The sequence below is a fragment of the Lagopus muta genome, chromosome 24 (genome assembly GCF_023343835.1).
Source record: "Lagopus muta isolate bLagMut1 chromosome 24, bLagMut1 primary, whole genome shotgun sequence".
Lineage (NCBI taxonomy): Eukaryota > Metazoa > Chordata > Aves > Galliformes > Phasianidae > Lagopus > Lagopus muta.
In genome coordinates, this window is record NC_064456.1 from 3230507 (window position 1) to 3254630 (window position 24124).

Here is a 24124-nt window from a genome sequence, read left to right on the forward strand (position 1 = left end):
TCAACCCATTGCAAAGTCTGACTCAGCAACAAATATTATCAGCTTCCATCCAAACCTGCAGAAAACTTGGAAGAAAATCAGGCTTTCCCAGAACAGACCTCAAACAAGCACTCTGTTCTGCTGAATCAGGCCCTGGGTGTGCCGGGACCCCCATTGTTTTGCAACTTCAGATGACCCACAACCTATGAAACAGATAAAACTGCCCAAGTACAGGATAGAATGAAATTCCTCAGGCAGCAGCACTGAATGGCGCTGGGGATAAAGTTTACAGAGTGGTGCTAAAGGAGATCTGTGAGTGAAACGCATTGCTCTGGTGCCCACGCAGCTCCAAGCACCGCCCTGCAGGACATTTGCTGTGCCATTTCTCTGCCTGTCTTCTAGACAAGCTGAACAGCAGGCCCTGTGCAGGACTGTGGCCCAGCTGCTGGCCTCCAGCATGGCAGTGCTCAGAGGAGGAGCTGAGCCATAAAGAACAGGGACATCAGAGCAGTGCCACTGCCATCAATAATACCTGCGAGCAAAATTGCACTGCTCCTACTCCGTGCACAGAGCAGTGCTGAAGCACTGTTTACTTTTGATTACAGCAGATCCGAGTGGGACTTTGAGCTGCGTCCAGCTCCGGGCCGCTGACTGCCTGGAGATTTTGCGATCCTTTCTGCGTAGGATTATAGAATAGAATGGTAGAATTGTTTGGGCTCTTCAAAGGCCACCTGGTCCTCTGTCCTGCCCTGAGGGACACACACGGCTCCAGCAGGGCTCAGGGCTGCATCTCCTGACCTGGGGCAGGGAGCAACCTGAGCAGCGCTGCCTCACAAACCCGAAGTCACTCCGTAGTACGCGTGCTTTTCTCTCCCTGCATTTCGCCGCCTCCTTCATTACAGCTACGTTTCGCGCATAGTTCAATCTTACATTTCTTAATTCCTCACGGTTCTGTTATAAAAAAAAAAAAAAGCAACGACATCGCTACGAAGTGCTGCCTTCCAGAAAAAAACGCACCCACGGCGGCTCTCCCACCCCCAATGTGCCGCTCACGTCCCACCCCAGCACCGCACCCAGCGCTGCCGCTGCGCCCCCCGATAGCGCAACGCTCCGTGCTCTTATCGACCCTCCGCGCCGCCGCTCCGGGACGCCCCGCAGCCCGGAACTCCGCCGTGCCGCCCCTCGCGTCCCCGCCCGCCCCTCTGGCCCCTCCCCGGCCGAGGCCGGCGCTGAGGGCGGAGCGGAGCGGAGCTGCCGCCGCCACCGCCGCGCACAGCGGCCGAACCGCGAGCGGAGCGGAGGGTGAGCGGGGGAAGGGAGCGCGCGGGGTCGGGTGGGGCGACTGCGGGGGTTGCGCTGCACCGGGACGGCGGTGGGGCCGCGACCCGGGGTTGGGACGGAACGAAGCGGAGCGAGGGGGGCCCGGGCCGCGGGGAGGGCCAAGGCCGAGGCGGTGTCACGGCGGCGCTCCGGGGGCGGCCCGGCCCTCGTCCCGCCGGGCGGCTGTCCGCGCTGCGCTCGGTGCTGCCGGCCCTGCCCCGGACATCCATCTTGGGAGCGGCGCGGCGGCCGAGCGGCCGTACCGGGGTCGGGGGTGAGGCTGAGGCCGCCGGCGGAGCGTCCCGGCCCCGGACCGGAGGAACGGAACGAGCGGAGTTGGCGGTGCCCGCTGCGGGCAGGTGCGCGTGGCGGCGGAGCGGCGCTCCCCGGGCGCGGCGCGGGGCTCCGGGCGGAGCGGCCCGGCGGTCAGCGCTTCCTCCCCGCTCCGCAGCCGGGGGGAATTCCTGCCTCGGCCCCGCGCCCGTTCCGCTGTTGTGCCGGGCCGCGTTCCGACCGGAGCACGGAGGGCTCCTCTCGGCTTTACAGCACTGACGGCGTTTCCTGAAGCGGTTGTTTCGTTTGAAAGCGCTTTCGGATTGTCCCTTGGATCTGTTGGTTCTGTAGTTTTGCGTGAGCAGTGGCGTTGGGTTATCTGAGCTGTGCCAGGAGATGCGCTGCTCTCTGCGAGCTGCGGCCCTGGTTGGGTTTGGGCTGTGCTTTTTCTGACCCCCATGTGCTATAGGATCCCCCCTGTGCTGGCGGGGTCCTCAGAGGCAGGGAAATATTTCGTGTTGAGGTCACTTAGGCCATCAGTGTGAATGGAGATGGGGAGGAGCAGAACGCACTGCACTGAGTCCCAGGAGCTGTCAGCACTGGGCACTGTGAGGTTGGTTCTGAGCACATCTCATATCCATGGCATGGACCACTGTGTCCGGACTACGAACGGAGCTCTGACATCACACCACGTTGCTATGGCTGCTACCCTACGCCACAGTGCTCACGTCCTGCTGCTATGGAAAAGATCAACGTTAAAAACACCAATATTGAAGTATCCATTCATTCTCCTGGCCAAAGAAATGCTATCGGCCTTTTGATGCCCAAAAGCCCAACCTTGTGTTCCTATGGAGGTTACAGTGCTGGCGTGGGGCTGGCGTTCCCTGACAGCGATGGGTTCCTTGTGTGGAGTTTTCACCCCATCAGCCCTTGTTGTTCCACGGCCCCAGGAATGGGCTGAGCCCTGGGAGGGCTGCAGGGTAAGGAGCTTTGTGAAGATTTTGAGCTTTGCCAAACAGGGACTGAACTGTGCCGCGTAATGCCCTGCCACACTAATGCTTTTATTTGGAGACTCGTGTTTACGGTGTGTATCAGAACAGTTTATATTTGAAACCGTAGGCTGAGGTCCGTTTCTCGTCTATCCCATCTGCACTATGAGAAACTGAGCTGAACTGCATGGCAGCAGTGCAATGTGTGGACCTGCTCTGATGTGTAAGTTTTATTCTGAGTCCTACCATTGAGCATAAACAGCTTTCAGTGTGTGTTTGTACTGATGTGCTGCTGCCTGCGTGTGAGCACAGCGTGTTGGTGGCACGTGGGGACTTTTCAGGAGCTTAACATGGAGATTTCCCACCTTCTAGTTCTCATTTTGCCTCAGTTGCCCTGGCAGAGCATTAACACCGTGCTCTGCCTGCACGGTGGCTGCATTCAATTCAGTAGGATCTGATTGAAAGGAGGCCTGAGTTTAAAACTAGGTTGGGTTTGGGTTGCGTGTGTGCCCTGATTGGGTTTGGGGTTTTTTTTTTTCTGTTTTTTTTTTCTTTTTTGAAGAGAAGTTGGTGGGTGTGGGGTCAGAGCACAGCTGGGATCACTGTGTGCTGAGCTCTGCAGCACTTATTGATTCCCCTTTTGCACAGATTAAAGGCTGCCGTGTTTGCACTGTAGCAGCATTTAACGATTCAGCTGCGGTTGTGTGCTCAGCTCACTGTTATTTTCTTTTTCTTTCGTTAGTGGAAACGTTTTGTGTCTTTATGAGGTGAGGGGTTGTTTAGCAGGGCTGTAACGAAAGCAGGGCACTCATATATCCCAGGCTCAGATTTTACTCATGCAGTTGTGTCACGTTTTGCAAAACTTGAGGTCCTGTGCACCTCATGGCCGAGACAGGCGAGGATGGTGGGAAGTCAGAAAGCAAAGCTGGTGTCCTTTGGGTGCTGGGATGTGTGGCTGTCAAGGTTTGTTGCTGCAGTTCTGAAGCGTGGTGGCAGCCAGGGCCAGGTATTGTGCTCCTGCATTGCCTTCTGCTTGGAGGTTAATGTCCTGCAAAGCCCTCAAGCAGGTTTCTCCTCGGGTTGTGTGTGGCAGCACGAGGGCAGGGAGGTTACAGGAGGACGGAGCTCTTTGCAGAGGTGCAGATTGGAGTGGGAATACAGCAGGTGAGCTCTGGTGTCGCTCTTTGGCCTGGGGGTACAAACGCTGCCCGCTGCTCCTGTTGCAAACATCAGCAAGTTCAGTATCTTTTACTTTGTGAAAATGGGCAGGAATTAGCAAGGATGGCTTCATTTCAGTCCAGTGCGTGCAAATGATAAATTTCATTGCTTAGGCCAATAGGAGGGAGATTGTTTATGAGTAAAACACTTCCCAGAATGCTGAACTTCTTTCTTAATTTCTTGTTTTTAAAGCTTTAGAGCTGGAAGTAGCAATAAATGATATTTTCACCTTCTGCAGCCTTACAGTAAGGTTAGAGCTCTTAAGCAAGTTGTAGATTTAACTCCATTCCTTTCCCATCCTTGAATTTCTGGCATGGAGCTGTCAGCAGCACTGGAAGCAAGGAGCAGCCAGGAGCCTGGCCGGTACCATCCGTGTCTCCAGCACTCACTGAGGTTTCAGTGGGCAAAGTAAGTCCCCATCTGTTAAATGAAGAGCTGTAGAATGCCTTAGCTATGTTTCATAAAGGCCACGTGGCCGCCCACCGCGGTGCTGCCAATGCTCTGTGCTGCAGTGCTGGATCTGCTGGTGCTGCTGCTGCTCCTCTGGGCTCTGTGCAGAACAGCTTTGTCTCTGGAGCTCTGCACTGGACACAAACTGAGTGCTGGGAGATCTCATCTCCCCTTGCAAACAGTGCAGTAATTGAAGTGGGCTCAGGTAGTCTGTGTGATGGTGCTGCAGTGGAGGAAGCTGTGGGAAGATGGGCGATGCTCTGGGAGGAGGCAGCGACTGAATGCTGCATTCCTGATCAGAAATAGTGCTTAATCTTACAGTGTGCTCATCTGCTATGGAAAGGTTTGGTGGGGGGGGAGGGGGAACAACAGGGTGCCAGAGATGTCCCTTGGTTTTGATCAGCAGTCCTTGCAGATTTCAGAACTTTCATATTTGCATTCTGTTTGATGATACTCAGAGCAGCGCAGCAGGCAGCTCACCTGATTGCAGGTGAGACTGAAAGCATCAGTGTTATTTCTGCCCTCACTGCAATAGTCACAGGGCTCCACCATGACATTGTGCTGCTGCTCAGTGTGGAGCAGCAAGAGAGTTTCCCAAGGAGGCTGTGGATGCCCCATCCCTGCAGGCATTCAAAGCCAGGCTGGATGTGGCTCTGGGCAGCCTGGGCTGCTGGTTGGCGACCTGCACATAGCAGGGGATGGAAACTGGATGAGCATTGAGGTCCTTTTCAACCCAGGCCATTCTATGATCCTATGAGATGTGTGTGGATGGGAGCGCAGCCACGTGCAGACGGTGTTTTGATCCCTGCTCTGCTGCAGGTGGCCCAGCAGGTCCTGGGCGTTGGGAAATACCGGCTGTACCTGAACAGGCGCTGCCTCGCAGCTGGGGTGGCCTCACCTGAGCCTGGCCGAGAGCGCGAGCGGAGCTGTTTGGATTGAGAAACACCGAGCAAAGCAGAGCTCAGTGTCTTTCGGAAGTGCTGTTTGTTTGCCTCTGCTGAGCAAAGCCCTTTGTGTGGGGGGAGGTCGGATCCTGTGCGGGGTTGGTGACGATGCTGGGCATGCTGAGGATGGGGCTGCTGGTGGGGCTTGGCCTTCCTCACCCCTTTCCTTTTGTTTAGCTGAAAATACGGGCACCAGGCAGCGGCTGTGTGCTGGGCAGGTGCTCTGAGTCACTGCAGGCTGTTATTTATTTTCAGTATTGATAAGATGGAAAGGGTTTAAGTCCACCTGGGTGCTGAAATGGGAGGTCTGAGTGTGTCTGCAGCCGTGTTGTGGCTGAAGGAGATTCGGAGCTCTCTGGAACGTCTGGATATTTTCTTGGATCCAGAGTTGTCTTTGGGAGTGTTTTATTGCTGGGAACACACTTGGGTTAGCAGTGCAGTCTGCCCCAGGAGGTGTGCATGCCGTGCTCACAGCACCAATGGCTTCAATCCCAGGGCTGAGCAGTATGGAACTGGGCATCACCCCAACGCATCCATTGGAAATAGACCCTTAACCTGCAACATGCCAGGCATGTGGGAAGAGCAGTCAGGCTGGATGTATTGGTTGCACTGCCTTTTATGTTGCTTTTCATGTCATATCCTTTCCTCCAATGCAAATAAACATTAAGTTGTAGGGAGGGGCTGCTGGGAAGTGAAAAACTTTCATTACAGACAGCTGACATGCAGGATAATATCTTTTTATGTGCCACCTACTGCATGATAGCTTGGAGTAAATCATAGTTCACTGGGTAAGGTTATTTCTGGTGCAGCTGTTTTATGCAAGCTGTCCCATTCCAGCACACCCTTCCCATGCTGGCACTGGGCTGAAGAGCAGAGATCCAAAAGGGTTTATGGGATAAAAACAGGTGAAGAGGAAACAAACGTGGCCAGATGCTGGCTTTGGTTTGTAACACTAATTGTAGATGAAAAGAACGTTAAGATTAAAGTTAGAGAGTGAAGCTGTTCCCAGCAGCCTCTCTCATGAAATATTCATGTATTTAGGGCTTTTAACTCATCCGATTACTTATAATAATACTGTAATCAGTGCGACTTTCTGGCTTTGGATCTGTTGATGAATGTGTTCATGGGCAGATCGATCACTAGAAGGTGCATAGATCAGAACACAGCTTTCTCAGGCATCTCCTTTACAATGATCAAACAGCTGTTTGAATGCCCCGGGGTCCTTTCCTCAGTGCTTTGTCCTTTATTCTGCAATCTCAGCGCCCTGCGGGCAGTGGAGCACACAGTGCAACGCAGTGCAGTGCTGGGGACCATGCACTGCAGCTCAGCAAAACCCGGTCTGCAGAACAGGGAGGCTGAAACTTTATTTTTTTTATTGTTGCTTTCATGCTGAATTCGTACAAACTGCATCTGTTCAGGGAAAAGGCTTAAAAAGCCCAACAAGCATTGCTGCGTAGCTTTTGAAATCAGCAGCATCCCTGCTTTTGTAATGGTTGATTTTTGCATGAGTTTCTCAGGAAAGAAGCTGCATATGGGGGTCAGCTTTGCTGAGAAGCTGTCCTGAGCAAAATGGAAAGTACAGAAATCACAGATAACGGCAATTAATACTCAAATGAAGTGCGGGACGTTCTAAGGTCTGGATCACGGAATGGAGCTGACTGTCTCCATAATGCTTCATAAATTTACGCGTTAACATAGGAGATAATTTTTTCCTATTGCTTTATGTCTTATCATTGCACAGAGGAGTGCCAGTGGGGCAGGGGGAGGAGCTGCCCAAGGCCCTCCTGCTGCTGCCCAGCACTGCAGCACAGCTCCTCTCCACCACTCAAACCCAGGGAACAGCATCCCTGCTTTTTGGGCAGGAGTCCAACTGCCCGGACCGTTGGTTTTCATTTTATTGTACAATAATCTGTTTTGGTTGCCGTCAAGCTTTACCCATACACACTGAAGCTGCTCATATAGAAGTGCTTTAGCCCAGCAGAGCAACCTCCTTTAGGGAGGAGTGTCACTCTTATTTTCCATGCAGGAAATTCCGGGAGGAACTGCTGCAGTTGTTTTGCCCTTTCAAGCCTTGCAGACTCGGGAGGATTTAACACCATGAGCAGTGCTGTGCAGCTCTCAGCTCCGGGCCCTGATGCCTTCAGATGCCAGCACTGAGCTGCTGACAGCATTCTGCGTCTTCCTTCTCTTAAAAGCTTTGCCACAGAAGAGAATTTCTCCCTGTTCTGCCCCCCCCAGGCTCCAGGATGCAGTGTCACAGGACGGAGCAAACACTGAAGGATTCAGTGCTGTATTGGATAGCCTCACTTTATTACAAAAAAAAAAGTAAATAATGGCACCTTTTTCTGTATTCAAGTTAATTCAGTCCATCCAACGCTGCTCTCCGCGTTCCCACTGAGCCAGGAAATTTGCCATGAAACATTTCAAGAGGTGCTCTCCTGCATGGTGCTGATAAAACACATTAACACCAATTGGGTGCTCATTACCGGGCTGCTGTCGGCTGGTGTGGGCCATCAGCTGCCAAACAGTGCAGCACTAATTGGCCATGTGCTCGGTGGGCACTACCAAAGCCATGGCTGCAGTACCCCTCGAGCACACTGCTGCATTTTGGACAGGAAGAAGGCAGTGGTTTTCCTCTCTCTGCCCAACATCGCTGCTCAGAGGAAATAATTCCTTAAAACAGAGGCTAAAGTGGCAGTGACAGTCGGCCTACCTCGTGGCTCTTAGTTACTCTAATTGCATAAACCAGGAAGAACACGGTTAAGGACGTTGCCAGGCTACTATCAGCACAACAAATTATTCTTCCTGAGCAGAGTATGGTTGGAGTTTTGTGACGATGGAGCCTCCCAGCTTCGGGCTGGAATTTAATCGGTGTTAAAAAGGTCAGAGCGTTGGTTGTTTTTTTTTTCTGTGTTATTTTTTTTTCTGCTGGAGAAAATGGAAGAAAAGAAATTCACAAAGGGAGTGGTGGATGCAGGGGACAGCGGATGGAAGTCCTGTGAGCTCATTCTGTATGCGGTGCCCTTTCGTGTCGATGTGTTTTACTGGTGGGGAAGGGGCAAATCAACAGATTTTTTCATAGAATCACAGCATGGCCTGGGTTGCAAAGGGCCACAATGCTCATCCAGTTCCAACCCCATGCTGTGTGCAGGTTGCCAACCAGCAGCCCAGGCTGCCCAGAGCCACATCCAGCCTGGCCTTGAATGCATACAGGGATGGGGCATCCACAGCCTCCTTGGGCAACCTGTTCCAGTGCCTCACCGCCCTCTGGCTGAAAAACTTCCTCCCAGTTTTTCTTCTGGAGCAGCAGCAGTGTGTCAGCCCCCGAACTGCACTGCTGCCTTCCCTTCCATGCCCTTTTTCTGCTTGGCATCATCCCCAGCAACTTTGTGCACACGCAGACCAACAGGACAAAAAACAAATTAGCCGCCTGTGTACGGCAAGCCTTGGCCGCACAGAGCGCTTCAATGGCAAAGCAATTTAGAGTGAGTAAGCGGGCAGTCGCTGCCATGGGAGTAAACACCGTGATATTTAAAAGTGTGAGTTCAGCACGAAGCCGGCTGCAGGAAGGGGTACGGTTTGAGGAAGCTCCATCTCGAGGTGTTTGTGCACAGAAGGGCTTTCTCACGCTGCAGCCCGGGGGTTGTGCTGCTGGAGGAGCTGACTCAGCCCCAGCTTTGGCAGCGCCGGCTCCAACTGGGTGATGTTGTGCAGCGATGTGGCTCAGGAGCAGCACACACTGAGGACTTTGGTTTTTAAGAGTGTGCAGGGCAGGGAGGGCGCTCCTCCATCCCCGGCTGCGTGCTGCCAGGAGCTCTCTGGACAGTGGGATTTTCTTGTGCTTGGCTGCTTGGTTCGCCAGTAGCTTTGCTCCTCCTGCCCATGGTTGTGGGCTGTTGCCTTTCTTTTGCCTCATTCTCCAAAGCCCAGATGCGTCTGCTCAGCCTTAAAGTGCTGAATGGTGATGTGCTCTCATGGTGTGCCTTTAGGGAGCTGCTGTGAGGTTGTGAATTCTTGATGGAAGTTCCCTTTCAGAAATAGCAGGATGTTGAAACGTTTCTTTGCTCTCTGCTCCTTGGTGCTTCACTGAACTGCTTTTCAGCACAGGACTGGCTCAGTTCCCAGCTGTTGTTGCACAGATCCACGTGTCATTTTGGTGGCTGGTTTTGGTCCCTGGATGTGTGTGGACCTCCATGTTGTGCTGACCGTGCCCTGTGCTCTGCCAGCAACATTAGCAAAGCACAGAGAGGTTAATTTGGCAAGTTCCTGCCTGGAATGGAAACAAGTCGCTTGTTTTTAACAGAAATAATCTCAGTCTCAGCCCGTGGTACATTTAGGAGGATAAAAGCTGCTGAGGGAACTACCATGGTGCAGCTGGCTGCGTGCTGCTCACACTGCTGGTTGGATGCTGAAGGCAGTCGGTGGAAGTGCAAATGTTCTTCCTGTTAAATTCATGAAAAAGGGAGTCAGGTTCTTACCATCTGAAACACCCACCTGTTATGATGTTACCTGGGCTGTGTAACATCAGTCTGTCAGATGCATTCAGCACAGTGTTGGATCCTGCACTGATAACGAGCAATAGAGTGAAGTCATACCCTGAAGATGGCATGGACGGAAGTTTGCTGCCCTGCAGGTGGAAGTCTTGTGGAGCCTGCCTGCTGCCAGCACTGCCTTCCCCTGCTTTCCTGATGCTGACAGCCTCAGCACTGCTGGAGGAGCTGCTCTGCACCCAGGGCAGGGAGGTGAGCAGGGCTGCTGGTGGTAACGCCTTCAAGTCCAGGCTGGTGTCGAGCTCACTTCTTTTTGAGAGAACCATTTGCTAATTAATTAGGTGATTTTTTTTTTTAGGCAAGCACCCTCTGCTCACCACCCACCATCCCTCTTCCCATCGCTTTCACCTGGCCGACGTGTCATGAGGACTTAATTGTTGACAGCTCTGATTAATATTGAGGAAGTATTTAAAGTCCTTTCGTTTTCATTGAGTAATTTAATTTCTCATGGTGTGCAGCAGAGCCCTGTTGGGAGTGAAGCTGCATATCATGTCCTGCCCCTCAAGCTGGCTTTGCCCTGGGTCTGGTCCTTGCTGTGATGGGTTAGAGTTTGTTTTGCAAACTTAGCTGTGAGTAAGGAAGGAGTTTTGGTGGAGTATTGAGCAATCTCCAGTAGACATTAAAAATAAAAAACCCACAAAAAACAACGAGCTTTTCATGGCCTCGTTCGTAGTAATTGAAAAAGCTGGCACGAGGAGCACTTAGAAGCTCAAAATTAAACAGGTTTGTTTATAGTAGCCATGATTCAGTGCTGAGCTGCCAGGGTAAAAATAACCCCATGCATGGCTGTCGTGTGGGGCAGGGTGCTGGCAGTGGCATTGCAGATGGCAAATGTTGGTGTCTGTGGGTGCAAACCAGGCTGGGAGCTGGGGGTGAGGGTAGGAGTGCTGGGCTTCTCTGCTCCTTCTCTCTCATCTCTGTGTTGTTGTTGTGCACATGGGGCTGTGCACTGCAGCACAAATGCAGTACATGCCCGAGTTGTCACCTGCCCTTGGTCCTACAGCTGAGCACTGGAATTCCCTGTTCTCAGGTGTGTTCAAGTTGGATCCGTACAAATGCTGTCAGCAAGAATCCCTTTGCTGTAGGCTCACTTCCTATTGCATTTGGAAGGATATTTAGCAGAAATCTCAACATTTCCCTTACCTGTTTCTGCAGCGTTTTGATTTCTGGGGCTTCAAGGTGGCTCTGCAGCGTTGGTGCAGAGCTGCTGCAAAAGCATCTTACAAAAGCAGTTGCTTGGCTTCCTGTGCCATGCAGCACTGGGGCCTCACCACCTCCGTGCCCAGCATTTCCACACTCTGAAGAGTGGATTTTGTGCTTACAAACATTACTGGCTGGAAAGCATATTCTGAAGAATTAATTTTGTTTATTTTTCTTTCAGCGCCCTCTTAAGGAGCCTGGGAAACCCTTCAATAGTGCTGTTAACACTGATGAGAGATCTTTTATGCCAAGGTATGAGTTCTTAATATTTAATTTGACAACTGGTTAAGTTAGAAGCTGCCTGAGCCTTGCTTCTGCAGCTGGGGGAAAACAGCTCTGAAGTTTTGTGCTCCTTCCTGATGTCACCTACCGTTGTACAAAGCGTGAACCTGTGGAGGCAGTCGGGTTTCTTTCTTCTGGTTGTGAAAGAGGCAAAACCGACTGCGCGGCCCTAACGGTTCTCCTGCGATGGTATCACCTCAGTGCTGCTCAAAGCATCCAACCAGCTGCAGATACATGGCACTCAAGAGCTGGTGAACAGCCTTTGTGTGATGTGCAGACGGTTACATTTGCATGTGGGTAGCAGTTCTCATGGCGAGCACCACGTGAGGGTTGCTTGGAACAGGAAACTTCTACGCTTCGTGCTGATCACAGTCTTCTCTTGTATCGAAAGAAGCACTGAGCGCCCATCATTTCATGCTGCTTTGCAATGCAGCTGCTGCTTCAGAGCACGTTCCTGCACTGCATGGTGCTCTGGGGGGCAGTGAATGCCACGTGTCTCCTGTGTCAAGGTGGGCACATGCAGTTTGCCAAAGAAAAAGTTGCTTAGGATGGGACGTGGTGATTTTTGGAGCGCTCCAATCTGTGCTGTATGAACAGGTAACATTAACAAACTTGTGAAAGAGCTACAAGATAATTAGAGCATGTGGGATCTACAGTAATAAGGCTTATGCGGTTCAGGATCTTGGTTTCCTGTTGCACTTGAAAAAAAAAATATCAGCAAATACTGCAGAGAAGAAATGAGAAGTCAGTCTTGTACTACTGCTGGCTGGAACTTTCCCACAAGTATTTTTACTATAAATAAGAAGTGAAAGAGTTCACAGCTATATTTAACCCGTAGCGTGATTTACTTTCAGGGCTTTCTTGGGTGGAGCATCCCGTGGAGCCTTGAGAGATGCACAGATCAATGGCTCGCATTGATGGTTTATTATCAAATAGTCACCCCCATGGAATTTGCAAGGATTATCAAGAGGAAAAGCGCTGCTGATTGGAATTCCCCTCTCCTTCCTAACAAAACCCACAGTTTCAGAAATAAAAGGAAGTGAATGTTACTTCTCCGGGAAGTTTTCAGCAGAAGAGCTTAGAGCTGCCAGGATCTTATCCAAAAATGTTATCAGTGTACTCAGTGCACAGACATTGCTTGCACTGTTTTGAGATATTTGAAGCTACCATTCTGGAAAACCCCTTTCACTTTGACTCCGTTTCACAATTTTTATGCAATTAAGCAACAACAGTTTCAAGAGGTGAAGAAAAACGGCCCTGAGGTGAACTTCAAGCTCTGGGTGCTGCTGCTGGCTTCAGCTCAGCTCTCTGTGTAAGGCTGGGGGCAGCTGGAGGGGTGAGAGTCTCAGTGTGGATGGGATGCAGTGTCTGCTCTGCTGCAGCTTGGGCTCGTGTCAGCCTGGCTTAAGGTTTCTCCCAGCTTAAAATCTTGCGTTTAAAATCATAGAATCACAAGGTTGGAAAGGACCCGCGAGATCATCTAGTCCAACCATCCACCCATTACCACTGCTACCACAAGCTACTAAAGCATATCTCGTAGCTCCCCATACAGACACCTCTTGAACACTGCTAGGGACGGCGACTCCACCACCTCCCTGGGCAGCCATTCCAGTGCCTGACCACTCTCTGAGAGAAAAGGTTCTTCCTTATGTATAATCTAAACCACCTCTGGTACAACTTGTGGCCATTTCCTTGGGTCCTGTTTGTTGCCAGGGAGAAGAGGCCAAACCTCCTCATCACAACCTCCCTTCAGGAAATAAGTTATAAGTGGAGCATCTAGCAAAAGAACCTATAAATCGAAATTACTATCATTGCAGTTGCCATTGTTTTCATTGCAATTTTTGCAACTTGATCTAGGAATCAGTTACTTTTTCCTACAGTAGAAGACATGAATAAGTCCATGACTTGCATTCTTTCCTCATAATTAGTTAGGGGAACTTCACTTTTGAGTGTCAAAGGAAGGACTACTGCAAAGCATTTGAGAACTGGAGGGAGCTGCAGGGAGGCATCAGCAAGGCTGAAGCCACGACCCTGGTTCTTTGCAGGAAGCTGTTGGTGGTAGTGGACGAGGCGATGTGTGTTGTACTGGGCAGGGTGATGCATTTCTGCATCGAACTCCAAGAAACTCCTTTTCATTTGTAGCCAGTCTGGTGCAGCCATAAATCCCATGGCAACGTTGGTTTGCTGTGCCTTTGAGAAATGAAACTTCCCTGGGCTCATAGCATTCGTGTTTCTGAACCCTTACTTGGGAAGGAGGAGAGGATAACTGGCAGCTGAGGTCATTGTTTGCCCAACGCCCCGACCGGGACAGCCCAGCCTGGCTCAAAATGTAAACAGAGTGTAAAATGTTTATGGCCAGCTTTGTCACTTGCCTTATTTGTCGGGGAATCTCGAGGAGAATGAGAGGTTTTCTTGTGCAGCACAGCGAGCTCGGGGAGCTGGAAGATTTCCTTAAAAAGGCACAGCCCTGGCTGGGTGAGCAGCGAGCGCTTGGCAGCTGTGGGGTCGGGCTGACCTTCCTGGGGAGAACTGCTGTCCTGCATCCTTCCCTGCAGGCTGAGCCCCTGCTCACAACTCACCAGCCTTGTTATCTCGTGCTCATGGCTGTCAAACATTGAGGACACGGAGGGAAGGTGGTGCAGTGGGGAGGGGTCTTGTGACTCCCATGCAAAGTGTTTCCCAACAGCAGAAAGCCAGCAGGTCCGGCCTGGGCATCCCAAACCCAGGAGGCAGTGAGTTCAGGGCAAAGCTTACTGTAATTAAAATGCTCTGTGACGGAGTGAAAGGAAGCACTGAGTTGTCAGGTTTGCTATGGGAGCGTGGGATTGCGTGTGGTTGATGCATGTGGACACTGGGACGTGTTGGAGGGTGGATCTGTGCTTTGATGGTTATTGCTTGCGTGGCACAAGCCAGAGCTTTTGTCAGAGGCCATCTAAACTTGAGCATCCAGGTGGACAAGGGAAGTCTTCACTGTTCCTGCAGAGATTCCTCTTCTCAGCACATCTGCAGAGCAGCAGCGCATTGCTCCTTTAAGAAGGCAGCATCCTGAAGGTGTGCAGGCAGTGCTCTGGTAACGTTGCTCTCCTCTTGCCTTGCAGGTTGCTGGTACCTGAGCAGCCCGCGCCATGCGTGAGTACAAGCTAGTGGTCCTTGGCTCAGGAGGTGTGGGCAAATCTGCCTTGGTGAGTGGCTGGGAATGGTTGTGGCACTGCTGCATGCTCACTGAGCGTGCTGGGATGTTTGTGCTGCTGCTCAGATGCACTTAGTGACACTCAGGTTGCCTTTGGTGTGCTGCTGGAGGATCTGTGAATTTGTCCATATATATAGATAGATAGATAGATAGATATTTTTTTCTTCTGAGAAGAAAGAAGTAATGAATCACTGCTGGAACAGTCAGCATTTTGGTGCTTGCTTCCTGCAGATGTGTAATGCTGTGGATACACACTGATGGCACTTTGCACTCCTTAAGTGCTCGTGTTGTTCCTCCTAAGAGGTTTACATAGCAGAGTTGATAGTAAAGCTTTGTAAGACAGATTTCTGTCACTTGTTTATCACAGATCAGCCAGGCAGCTCACCCCAGCCAGGATGGTGAAGAAGTGGTCAAGTGTGAGGTTATCTGGGAGGGAAACACGCCCTGCTCCTTGTCACAGAGGGTGACAGCAGCTGACTCACAGCAGAGAGCCCTGCTCCTTTCCAGACTCCTGCTGGAATGGGCTGCTGTGGGCTGTCAGATCACCTGCAGAATCCAGAAGGATAGAGGGGAAGGGTATTCAATTATGACTCAAATTTGATGTGTTCTTTCAGAGATCCCATCCTAATCCTTGCAAGATGGAGGAGTAAAAGCTTTTGATACGCTCTGTTCTTCCACAGCACCTTAAACAAACTGAAATGTCTGCAGAAACTCCAGTGCCTTCCAGGAGACCAGGAAAACTGGGGAGCAATGGGAGTCAGAGTGCAGCACATGCAGAGCCTGAGTGTCCAGGGATGGGTCACATCCAAGTGGCAGCACGAGGGGAAATATTTAGGGCAGATTTGCTCTGAATAATCACATGGGGAAGAAATACTTCCCCTTCTACATGAGTGATGTCTCCTTCTGTTGTGATTTAACACAAACTGAGTGTCTGGAGTGTCATTGGATTGAACTGTGTGCTCTGTGTGTAATCCAGAGTGCCTTCACTGTCACACTGACTTAATTGAGATCTGGGATTTTCACAGCAAATACATTCCCAGCTCCTCTGATCAGATTTCACATTTCCCATACTTGGTGCTTTTTACTCTTCTGAAGTCACAGGCAGTAAAATGAAGGCATTTGGGGGATCTCATCTTTTATTAATAAAAAAAAAAAGAGCCAGCAGTCCCAAAGTGGCTCAAGGAACGACAGATTGTGCAGATTTTACTTAAATTTGTTGATAATTTATGTCTTTTCTCCCCACCTGAATTTTCTCAGCAGCATGGAGCAGTTTGCTGCTGCTGCTCCTTGTTGGCGAAGTGTTTTCTGGTAACACATCACAGTCCGTTTGCTTACCTGATTTATTTCCCTTCTCCTTTCTCCCCAGACTGTACAGTTTGTTCAGGGAATTTTTGTTGAAAAATATGACCCAACAATAGAAGATTCATACAGAAAGGTAAAGTAGTGGCGTTTTCGTTCCTTTCACATCTCACAGTGCTTGCTGCTTTTTGATGATGCTACGAAAGCCCATCAGGCCAACAAGAGCCAGCTGTGTATCTGAGAGCATCATGGATCCATAAAACTACAGATGGTTTCCTTTGGCTTTGCAGAGCACTTCACAAACTTGGGGCTTCTGGCCAACCCAATGCCGTGAGCCACTGTAAAGCTGAATGGTCAATGGTGCTGTTAATTTGGCTGTTCTTAATTCTGTTTAATAGGGGGGCTTACCTTCTGTTGCTCACACAACTTGCAGCTCTTTAGATCTCTGATGGCTTTGTTGCTTTCTCTTAGAAATGGTGATGTTCTGCTTAGTTTGAAGGCACACACAGAGTCTCTGCAGCTGCTTTGCACACAGGGCTGAGCACAAGTCCTTGTCAGGATCCCTGACCCTGGTGTTATGCAGCTCTATCAACAGTGCTGCTTTCTTCTCTGGGGTTGATGTCAAGGAACCCATTGTTTTGCAGATTAGCATAATTGTTGCCATAATTAAAGACACCAAAACAGAAAACAAAACTTGCAGCCTTTGTGCCTGTGATAATTAAGCATAAATGCTGAGTTCTGCTGTTAGATTTATTCTGCTTTCATAGAATTACCCGTGGGGAATCGGCGACGTTTCTTAATGGTGAAGGCTTTGTTAGGCCTGAGTGTGAGCAGAGCCCTGTGGCACGAGGTTGCTGCCCCATGTGCCAGCTGGGGTGTCACTGAGCTGTGATAGCAGAGCCTCTCGTGGTGCTGGGGAGGTTCTCTCTTGCAGAGTTCTTTGCTGCAGAAGTAAAAAAAATGAAGCTGAGATTCCTCTGCCTCATTTCAGAGTCTTTAGTTTTAACTGTTTTTGTCTCTTCCCTTTTTCCCCAGCAAGTGGAAGTAGATTGTCAACAGTGTATGCTTGAAATCCTGGATACAGCAGGGACAGTAAGTATAACTCCTCTTTCTAAATGGCACAGAGTTGGTTTCTTGAGAGTGGAGTGAGGTATAGAACTTAATGATCCTGTCGAAGCAATAGGGCAAATCAAGCAGTTCTGTTAAATAACCCAGCAGTGGGTCACTGTATCAACATACTGATGTCTGATAATTTTGTTTAACTTTGCAAGTTGCCAGAACACACAGATTTTTGTCTTTTGGGATGAGGTCTTTGGGAGCAGGAGAATCATAGAATCCTAGAATGACCTGGGTTGAAAAGGATCACAAAGAAAATCTCATTTCAACCCCCTGCTGTGTGCAGGTCACCAACCAGCAGCCCAGGCTGCCCAGAGCCACATCCAGCCTGGCCTTGAATGCCTGCAGGGATGGGGCATCCACAGCCTCCTTGGGCAACCTGTGCCAGTGCCTCACCACCCTCTGGGTGGAAAAACTTCCTCCTGATATCCAACCTAAACCTCCCCTGTCTCAGTTTAAGGCCATTCCCCCAAACAAGTGCCTGTGCCCCACGCTGTGCCACCTCCTCACCTCCAGATAGCAAAGGTATCCTAAACACCCATCAGCTGCATTGACTGCATTCCTCTTCCCTTGATTCCAGGAGCAATTTACAGCAATGAGGGATCTCTATATGAAGAACGGCCAGGGGTTTGCACTAGTATATTCAATAACAGCACAGTCCACGTTTAACGACCTACAGGACCTGCGGGAACAGATCTTACGGGTGAAGGACACTGAAGATGTGAGTAAAATGTTGTCTGCTTTTGCAGATGAACAGAATAGCTTCCGAATGAGGCATGTGGAAATTTGTACGTGAGCAAAATGTCTTTCTAGGAATACTCAGTGCTGCACAGCCAAGTTTTGTGTTGGAGTTCCCTCTGCAGTATTTGTTGTTACATCAGCTGAAAAGCTGATGGTCTGGATGGCAAGTGACAGCAAAATGGTGGGAGTCAATTGAAGAAACAACTTGGTTTTTTTTTTTCTTTCCTTTTAGCTCTGTTAAATTTGCCAGTAGTGTTTCAGTTGCTAAAATGCATTTGTGGTGTTGTGCCAGGGGGTGGCACTTAGAATCACAGAATGGCCTGGGTTGAAAAGGACCACAGTGATCATCTCCCTTCAACCCCTATGCTGTGTGCAGGGTTGCCAACCACCAGACCAGGCTGCCCAGAGCCACATCCAGCCTCCTTGTTGAACCCAAGGCTCAGGACCTTTTCAACTTTCATGCAACCTTCCGCTCAGTTTTGGGCTTCCTGTTTTAAGTTTCAGAACACATCTTTTAACATCCCAGCACTCAAACCATTAAACCTGAGTCTGAATTTAAAATCCAGTCTTTACATGACATAGGAAGTGATAGATCAAGCTGTTGTACTTCTGTTTTCTGCTCTGTGATGATTCTTCTTGAAATAACCTGACAGAAAGTTTCATGTCTTTCAAATCAGTTCCATTAAGTAACACTTTTTTCCTATTGTTTCTCATTTTCATTTCCTTATTCTATTTGCTGGATGTGTTCAGAACACATCTTAAAGTGTTGGAGATCTCTGAAGTGTCTGGAAGGCTGTAAGGAAGGGAATTGGGCTGATATGGTTGTAAATCATAGAACCACAGAATGGTTTGGGTTGGAAGGGACCTGTGAGATCATCTGTTCCCAACCTCCTGCTACAGGCAGGGACACTTCCACTAGCCCAGGTTGCTCACAGCCCCTTCCAGCCTGGCCTTAATGTGAAATGAGCTTTTGAGGGGGCTTTGTGCCTTCAGCTTTGTGATGGAAGAGGTAAAATTTACCTCTTGAAAATAAAACTGCTGTCATTTTCTGATCAGTATGGATGTTTTAAATACAAAAATTAATCTTGAGTGCAGCTGAATGAGAGCGAGAATACAAATACTAACTTTCAAGTGGATTAGAAAACGTAAAGGAAATTATCAGAGGAAGTGGATGATGATTTATTTCCCAGCTGGAGAGTGCTCATTTTCTGCTCAAAGAATGAAATGCTTCAGGAAATGGAACGAGGCACACACCCACCAGCAGCAGTGATTGGGGTGGCTTTTTTTTCTACATGTGCACAGCAAAGGGAAGCAGGATGCAGAGGTGCTGAAGGAGAGGGGCTGATGGCCATCACTGTGCTGTAGAGCAAAGACTTCTTGTGTCTGCATGAATGTAGTTGTGTTGAAAATGCACCAGATGTTTATTCTAACGTGGCACGAGATTATTGATTGGAAGAGAAGTCCTTTTGGAAGCTGAACTGCAGGTGCTCATTAGCTGGGAACTTCAGTTATCATCAGTGAGTCGACAGTAAAGATGGTTTCAGTAATGATGGTTTCAGTAATGATGGTTTATATCTAGTCTAAACCTCTCCTCTTTTACTTTGAAACCATTTCACCTTGTCCTGTCAAATTCCATACCTGTACTTCTCCATGCTCCATCCTGTGTTTCCTGGTATGGGAACACTCAGGTATGAGCTTTTTTGACTGTCATACTGCTATACTGTGCCATTATATTAAGGCTATAAGTCCTCATCCTAGAATAACCGCTTCTTACTGTTACCTATGTGAAACTATGATCATACTGTACAGGCTCACTGCAGATGTTGGGTTTTGTAGTGCAGCCAGAGCTCTAGCCATTGACTGGGAGAGGATAAACAATGATCAGCTGAAAAACTGGGTGCTGTTTGTAGTGAACATCCTTTTATCTGTGTGTAAAATGCATCAGTGATGCACCATGCATTGTGATGCGATGGGCAGATGGCCGTGTGCTGGGGCTGTGGGAGCACACAGCTGCACTTCAGTGACAGCACTGCTTGGGCAGCCCGTGTGGTGTGTGATGTTGCTGCCACATCTTGTCCTTGTCTCTTGCCCAGGTTCCAATGATTCTGGTTGGCAATAAATGTGACCTGGAGGAAGAACGCGTAGTTGGCAAAGAGCAGGGTCAAAACTTAGCAAGACAGTGGTGTAACTGTGCCTTTCTAGAATCGTCTGCAAAGTCTAAAATCAACGTTAATGAGGTAAGTATTACAGCTGCTCTCTGTTACTTCTACGTGAATGCCATGTAGAGTCATAGAATCGTAGAATTGTTCAGCTTGGAAAAGACCTTAAAGATCATCAAGTGCAACCACGACCTGCCTGTACTGCCCCAGCTCTAACAGCAGCTAAATCACGTCCCTGAGCACCACATCCAGATGGATTTCAAACACACCCAGGGCTGGTGACTCCACCACCTCCCTGTGCAGCCCATTCCAGTGCTTCACAACCCTTTCTCTAAAGAAGTTTTTCCTGATATCCAACCTAAACCTCCCCTGGTGCAACTCGAGGCCATTTCCCCTCATTCTGTCACCAGTGAGAAGAGACCAGCCCCGCTCTGCTGCAATCAGGTATTGGAAGAGAGCAGTAATGTCTCCCCTCAGCCTCCTCTTCCCCAGACCAAACAGCCCCAGCTCCTTCAGTCTCTCCTCACAGGCCATACTCTCCAAGCCCTTCCCCAGCCTTGCTGCCCTTCTCTGGCCCTGCTCCAGCACCTTTCTGTACTGAGGTGCCCAAAACTGAGCACAGAAGCGTGCAGTGCTGCTTATATTTCCCTATCAGAAAGATAGGGTGCTTCTGCAATCTCAGCCTGGGAAGAACTTGGACAAGCCTGCCACAGGAGATGCAGCCTCTTCAGCTACTGTTTCCTATCTGTTTGAAAGAAATCTGCTCCTTTTTGTCTGTAAAGAGTGGGTGACACCTCCACATAATTGCTTTCTGTGGCCTGTGTCAGAGGGCATGGATGGCAGAGGGTCCTGAGTGAGCTGGATGGCTCTTAGATGCACTTCTGTACGTTTTTAAGAGAACTGCTGCTATTCTGAATGTGGATATGCCCCATTGTATCACTTGTTGTGTTGCATAGTGTTGGCTGTTGGTTTTGAAAGTATCTGCTTTTCACATTCCTGCTACATCTGGCTGCTCAAGCAGACATCCCATCAGAGTCCTCCTCTGGTAAGCCACTAATTTACTGAGACCATTTCCAAACATAAATGTCTGCACAATTCTCCATGTTTAAATGAGAAACACCTCTGCACGTCGATGCGCCCGCTGTTGTGTGGCTCTTGCCATCCAGCACTGAGGTTTTGTTCTCTCCTGTGAGCTCTGTGACAGGGCCAAGGGCCAGCTTTCCACTCACAAACACTAAGGTGACCCCATTGAGCAGAGCAGCTTTGGTGCCAGGAGATAACTGGGACCGTTTAGGAGCCTGAGATAAGGAGAAGCAGTGGGTTTTGGCCCAAACCCAGCATCCTTCTGGCAGCCAATGTGCCATGCCCAGTGCTGCAGGGAGGGCCAGGAGCTCCTGCTGTTGGGATGGGGCTGCAGGAACCTCATCCAGCAAAGAGATGTCGCGTCCTTCGCCATGTGTTGCTCCAGTTCCCTTTGTACAGCCTTAGCTCTTGTTTGTAAGGGCTTAAAGATGGAAAGCTGTTCTGCATCAGAATAGAAAATGCCTCTTACTGGTTGGTTTCTCCTACAGAAACCTTTCCTTTATATGTCACCTGTACACTTCTTAGCATCTGGGTGTGAACTGCTCCTATTACCCAGAGCTGGCAGTAGGAAGCTTAGCAGAGGAGGTGCAGGAGCAGCTCAGGTGCTCTTCAAATGTTTGACACCAGAGCCCAATGAAGGCAGGATGGGTTCGTTTTGTTTGGGGCTGTCAAACTGGGCACTTGTGCTTCCATGCACAAACAGGGCAGAAAATCTGAAATATCCAAGCAGTGAAATCTGTCACAACCTGTTTCTTTGCCTTCTGGATTTCTTTGGAATCAACCACGATTTGTGAGCAATCAGCAGCTCCAGGAAGGAAGAAAGTAAATGAGGAGGAAGGTGGGGCTTTCTGGAGGTCGAAGCAGTTCTGCTCAGTGCCACAGCCCAACTCCAAGCAAGTTTGCAGAGCTCATTTTGCAGGGAGTGGGTTATTACTGAGAAAACAAATGACAGCAGAAAGTGTTCACAAGACATCAGTTGGGATTAATAAATTCAGATAGATCAGCACCAAAGGCACATGAGATCAGCAGTAAGTGACTGACAGCTCCAGTCTGAATGGCTGTGATGGAAACCAAGAATGCATCCTACACAGCGGGGAGTGAAGCCAGGGCCCAGGAGGTGCTCCCTTATTTTCTGCACGTGGCTGGGAGCTCTGTGCACCCTTGTGTAATCAGCAGTTGCTTGAGGAGTAAGTGCAGCTAAATGGAAGCAGCTTGATTGAACTTATAAGACTGCAGTCACCAGGAAGGAGTTTCAACCTGCCTGATTTTTTGACACTTGAGTGGTGTTTGTTATTGTGGTACTCAGTTTGTGTTTTTCCTTTTCAGATCTTTTATGACCTGGTCAGACAGATAAATAGAAAAACACCAGTGGAAAAGAAGAAGCCTAAAAAGAAATCATGCCTGCTGCTTTAGACTCCCGTGGCGCAGCAGCTCTGAGCCAGGTAAGCCATGTCTCCCATGCAGCCTGGATGTAACGCACACCTGAGCTGCTCCTCATAGGGCTCATTCCCCCTCCCCCTGCTCCTCTGCCTTCTGTCTGCTCCAAAACACACAATTCTTGCTGGTCTGCTGCCCCCGTTGGCCTTTTCTGACTGAAAGCCATTTCCACTGCTGGACCCAGCAGAGAAACATCGGCCTTCCTCCTTTTGCTTGGGCTGTGGTTTGTGACACAGCAGGAACTGGTGGCGATGGGTGCAGTGTTCCTCCTTGCTCTCTTAGGCTCTCCCCTGTGACTCTGTGCTTGCAGCCATCCTGGGTCAGCTGTGCTTCCTCCCAAAGTGCAGCTGGGTGACTGGCTGTGCTGTCACAGCCCTGGCTGATAAGAGGACAATTGCAAACGGGTTTGGGTGGGACATGGATTTCAATGGCTGCCCACCAGGAACGCAACCCAAAACAAAACACCACCAAAGGTTGGACGTATGCTATAAATAATCTTCCTGTGGATCTTGGCAGGGCTCTCAGTGCTGGAAGAAAGCAGCCTCTCTGCAGCTGCAGCTTCTGGCCGTGAGCAGCACGATGCCTTTACCCTGCAACGTTAGAAACCCGTTCTTTTTCTCTTCCTAGATTGCAGGAATGAAGAACTGTTGCCTAAATGGAAAGTGCCAGCGTTCCCAACGTCACCACCTTACAGACATTAGTGACATATCTGAAGGAGCTTCTCCTGTTTTTGTATACGACGAGAAGAATTTAGATCTTAAAATGGTTTGCACACAGTCCCTGGAAAAAGAAATTGCTCTGTGTATATCTCTTGGAAATTGAAGACAGTAGCATTTCTCCTTTGCAATAGCAGTTAACAGATGTGAAAAATAAATATAATTGACTCTAGCCTATGATTATACAAAGGAGCATGGATGCATTTCAAATGTTAGACATGGCTACTATAATTAAAATTTCATATTGACCCTTATATCGTAATTTCTCCCCGTCCAGCACTAAAAATGTTCCACCATTATATTTTATATATCTGTAACTATAGATATATATTATCTGAGATTTCCCTTTGAACTCACTGCAGCAAATAACTTTTTGAGTCATTGACTTCATTTTATATTTAAAAGTTACAGAATATCATTATTTTCATTCTGCCATTATATTCTAATTAAAAATGTTTGTGCATAATGCTTTGGAAAAATGGGTCTTTTATAGGAAAAAAAAAACCTGGGATAACTGATTTCTATGGCTTTAAAAGCAAATATATATAATATACTAAACCAACTCTAATATTGCTTCTTGTGTTTTACTGTCACAGATTAAATTACAGCTTTTATGAATGATTAAATTTTAGTACATTTTCATTTTGGTTCTGTGTTTTTGTTACGGTTTCCCTGGTTCGTGGGGTGCTTTTATTGGGACCAACGCTGAGGAATCCCCAAAAACGAGCTGTTTTTCTCAATCTGACCCTGATGCAGCTGTGGAGTTCAGCACAGATCCCACTTTCTCGACGCAGCCCAAGCAGACTGAATGGAGACATAGGGTGACAGTGTCAGTCCAATGTCTGCCTGCATTACAGCTACTGGGGCAAACTGGGCACCAAGCTGCATCCCCCAGCGCTTCCTTTTTCAGGAGGAGCCGAAGCGTGGCGTTTGCAGGTCGGTTATCTTTACTAAACGTACAATTATTGTAGTAATAAAGTGATTTTAATGTTGCTCGCCGCGGCTGCGGAATGGAGGCCCGCCCTCCGCTCGCCGCTACCGCGCACTGCCGCCAGGGGGCGCTGTCCGCCCGCAGCCGCCGCTTCCTTTGAGCTCTTCCCCGCTCCTTTGGGATCCCCCTGGGTTCCCTCGGGGTCCCTGAATCGTGGTCATCCCCCCCCGGTTCCTTTGGGGTCCTG

At 49.3% G+C, this 24124-nt stretch overlaps 1 protein-coding gene across 2 annotated transcripts; it reads left to right on the forward strand.

Moving 5' to 3' along the window:
* The first annotated feature begins 1152 nt into the window (after nt 1-1152).
* On the forward strand, nt 1153-23588 carry RAP1A (RAP1A, member of RAS oncogene family). 2 transcript variants are annotated; one of them, XM_048925778.1, is made up of 9 exons: nt 1153-1281; nt 11105-11175; nt 14304-14387; nt 15762-15830; nt 16730-16786; nt 17391-17531; nt 19645-19788; nt 22120-22235; nt 22858-23588. In XM_048925778.1, the coding sequence occupies exons 3-8, from the start codon at nt 14331-14333 to the stop codon at nt 22204-22206; spliced, it is 555 nt and encodes a 184-aa protein (XP_048781735.1). In that variant the 5' UTR covers nt 1153-1281; nt 11105-11175; nt 14304-14330; the 3' UTR covers nt 22207-22235; nt 22858-23588. The 2 variants fall into 2 exon arrangements, with proteins under 2 accessions (XP_048781735.1, XP_048781736.1); XM_048925779.1 differs by lacking the exons at nt 1153-1281; nt 11105-11175 and adding an exon at nt 12077-12517.
* The last annotated feature ends 536 nt before the right edge of the window (nt 23589-24124 follow it).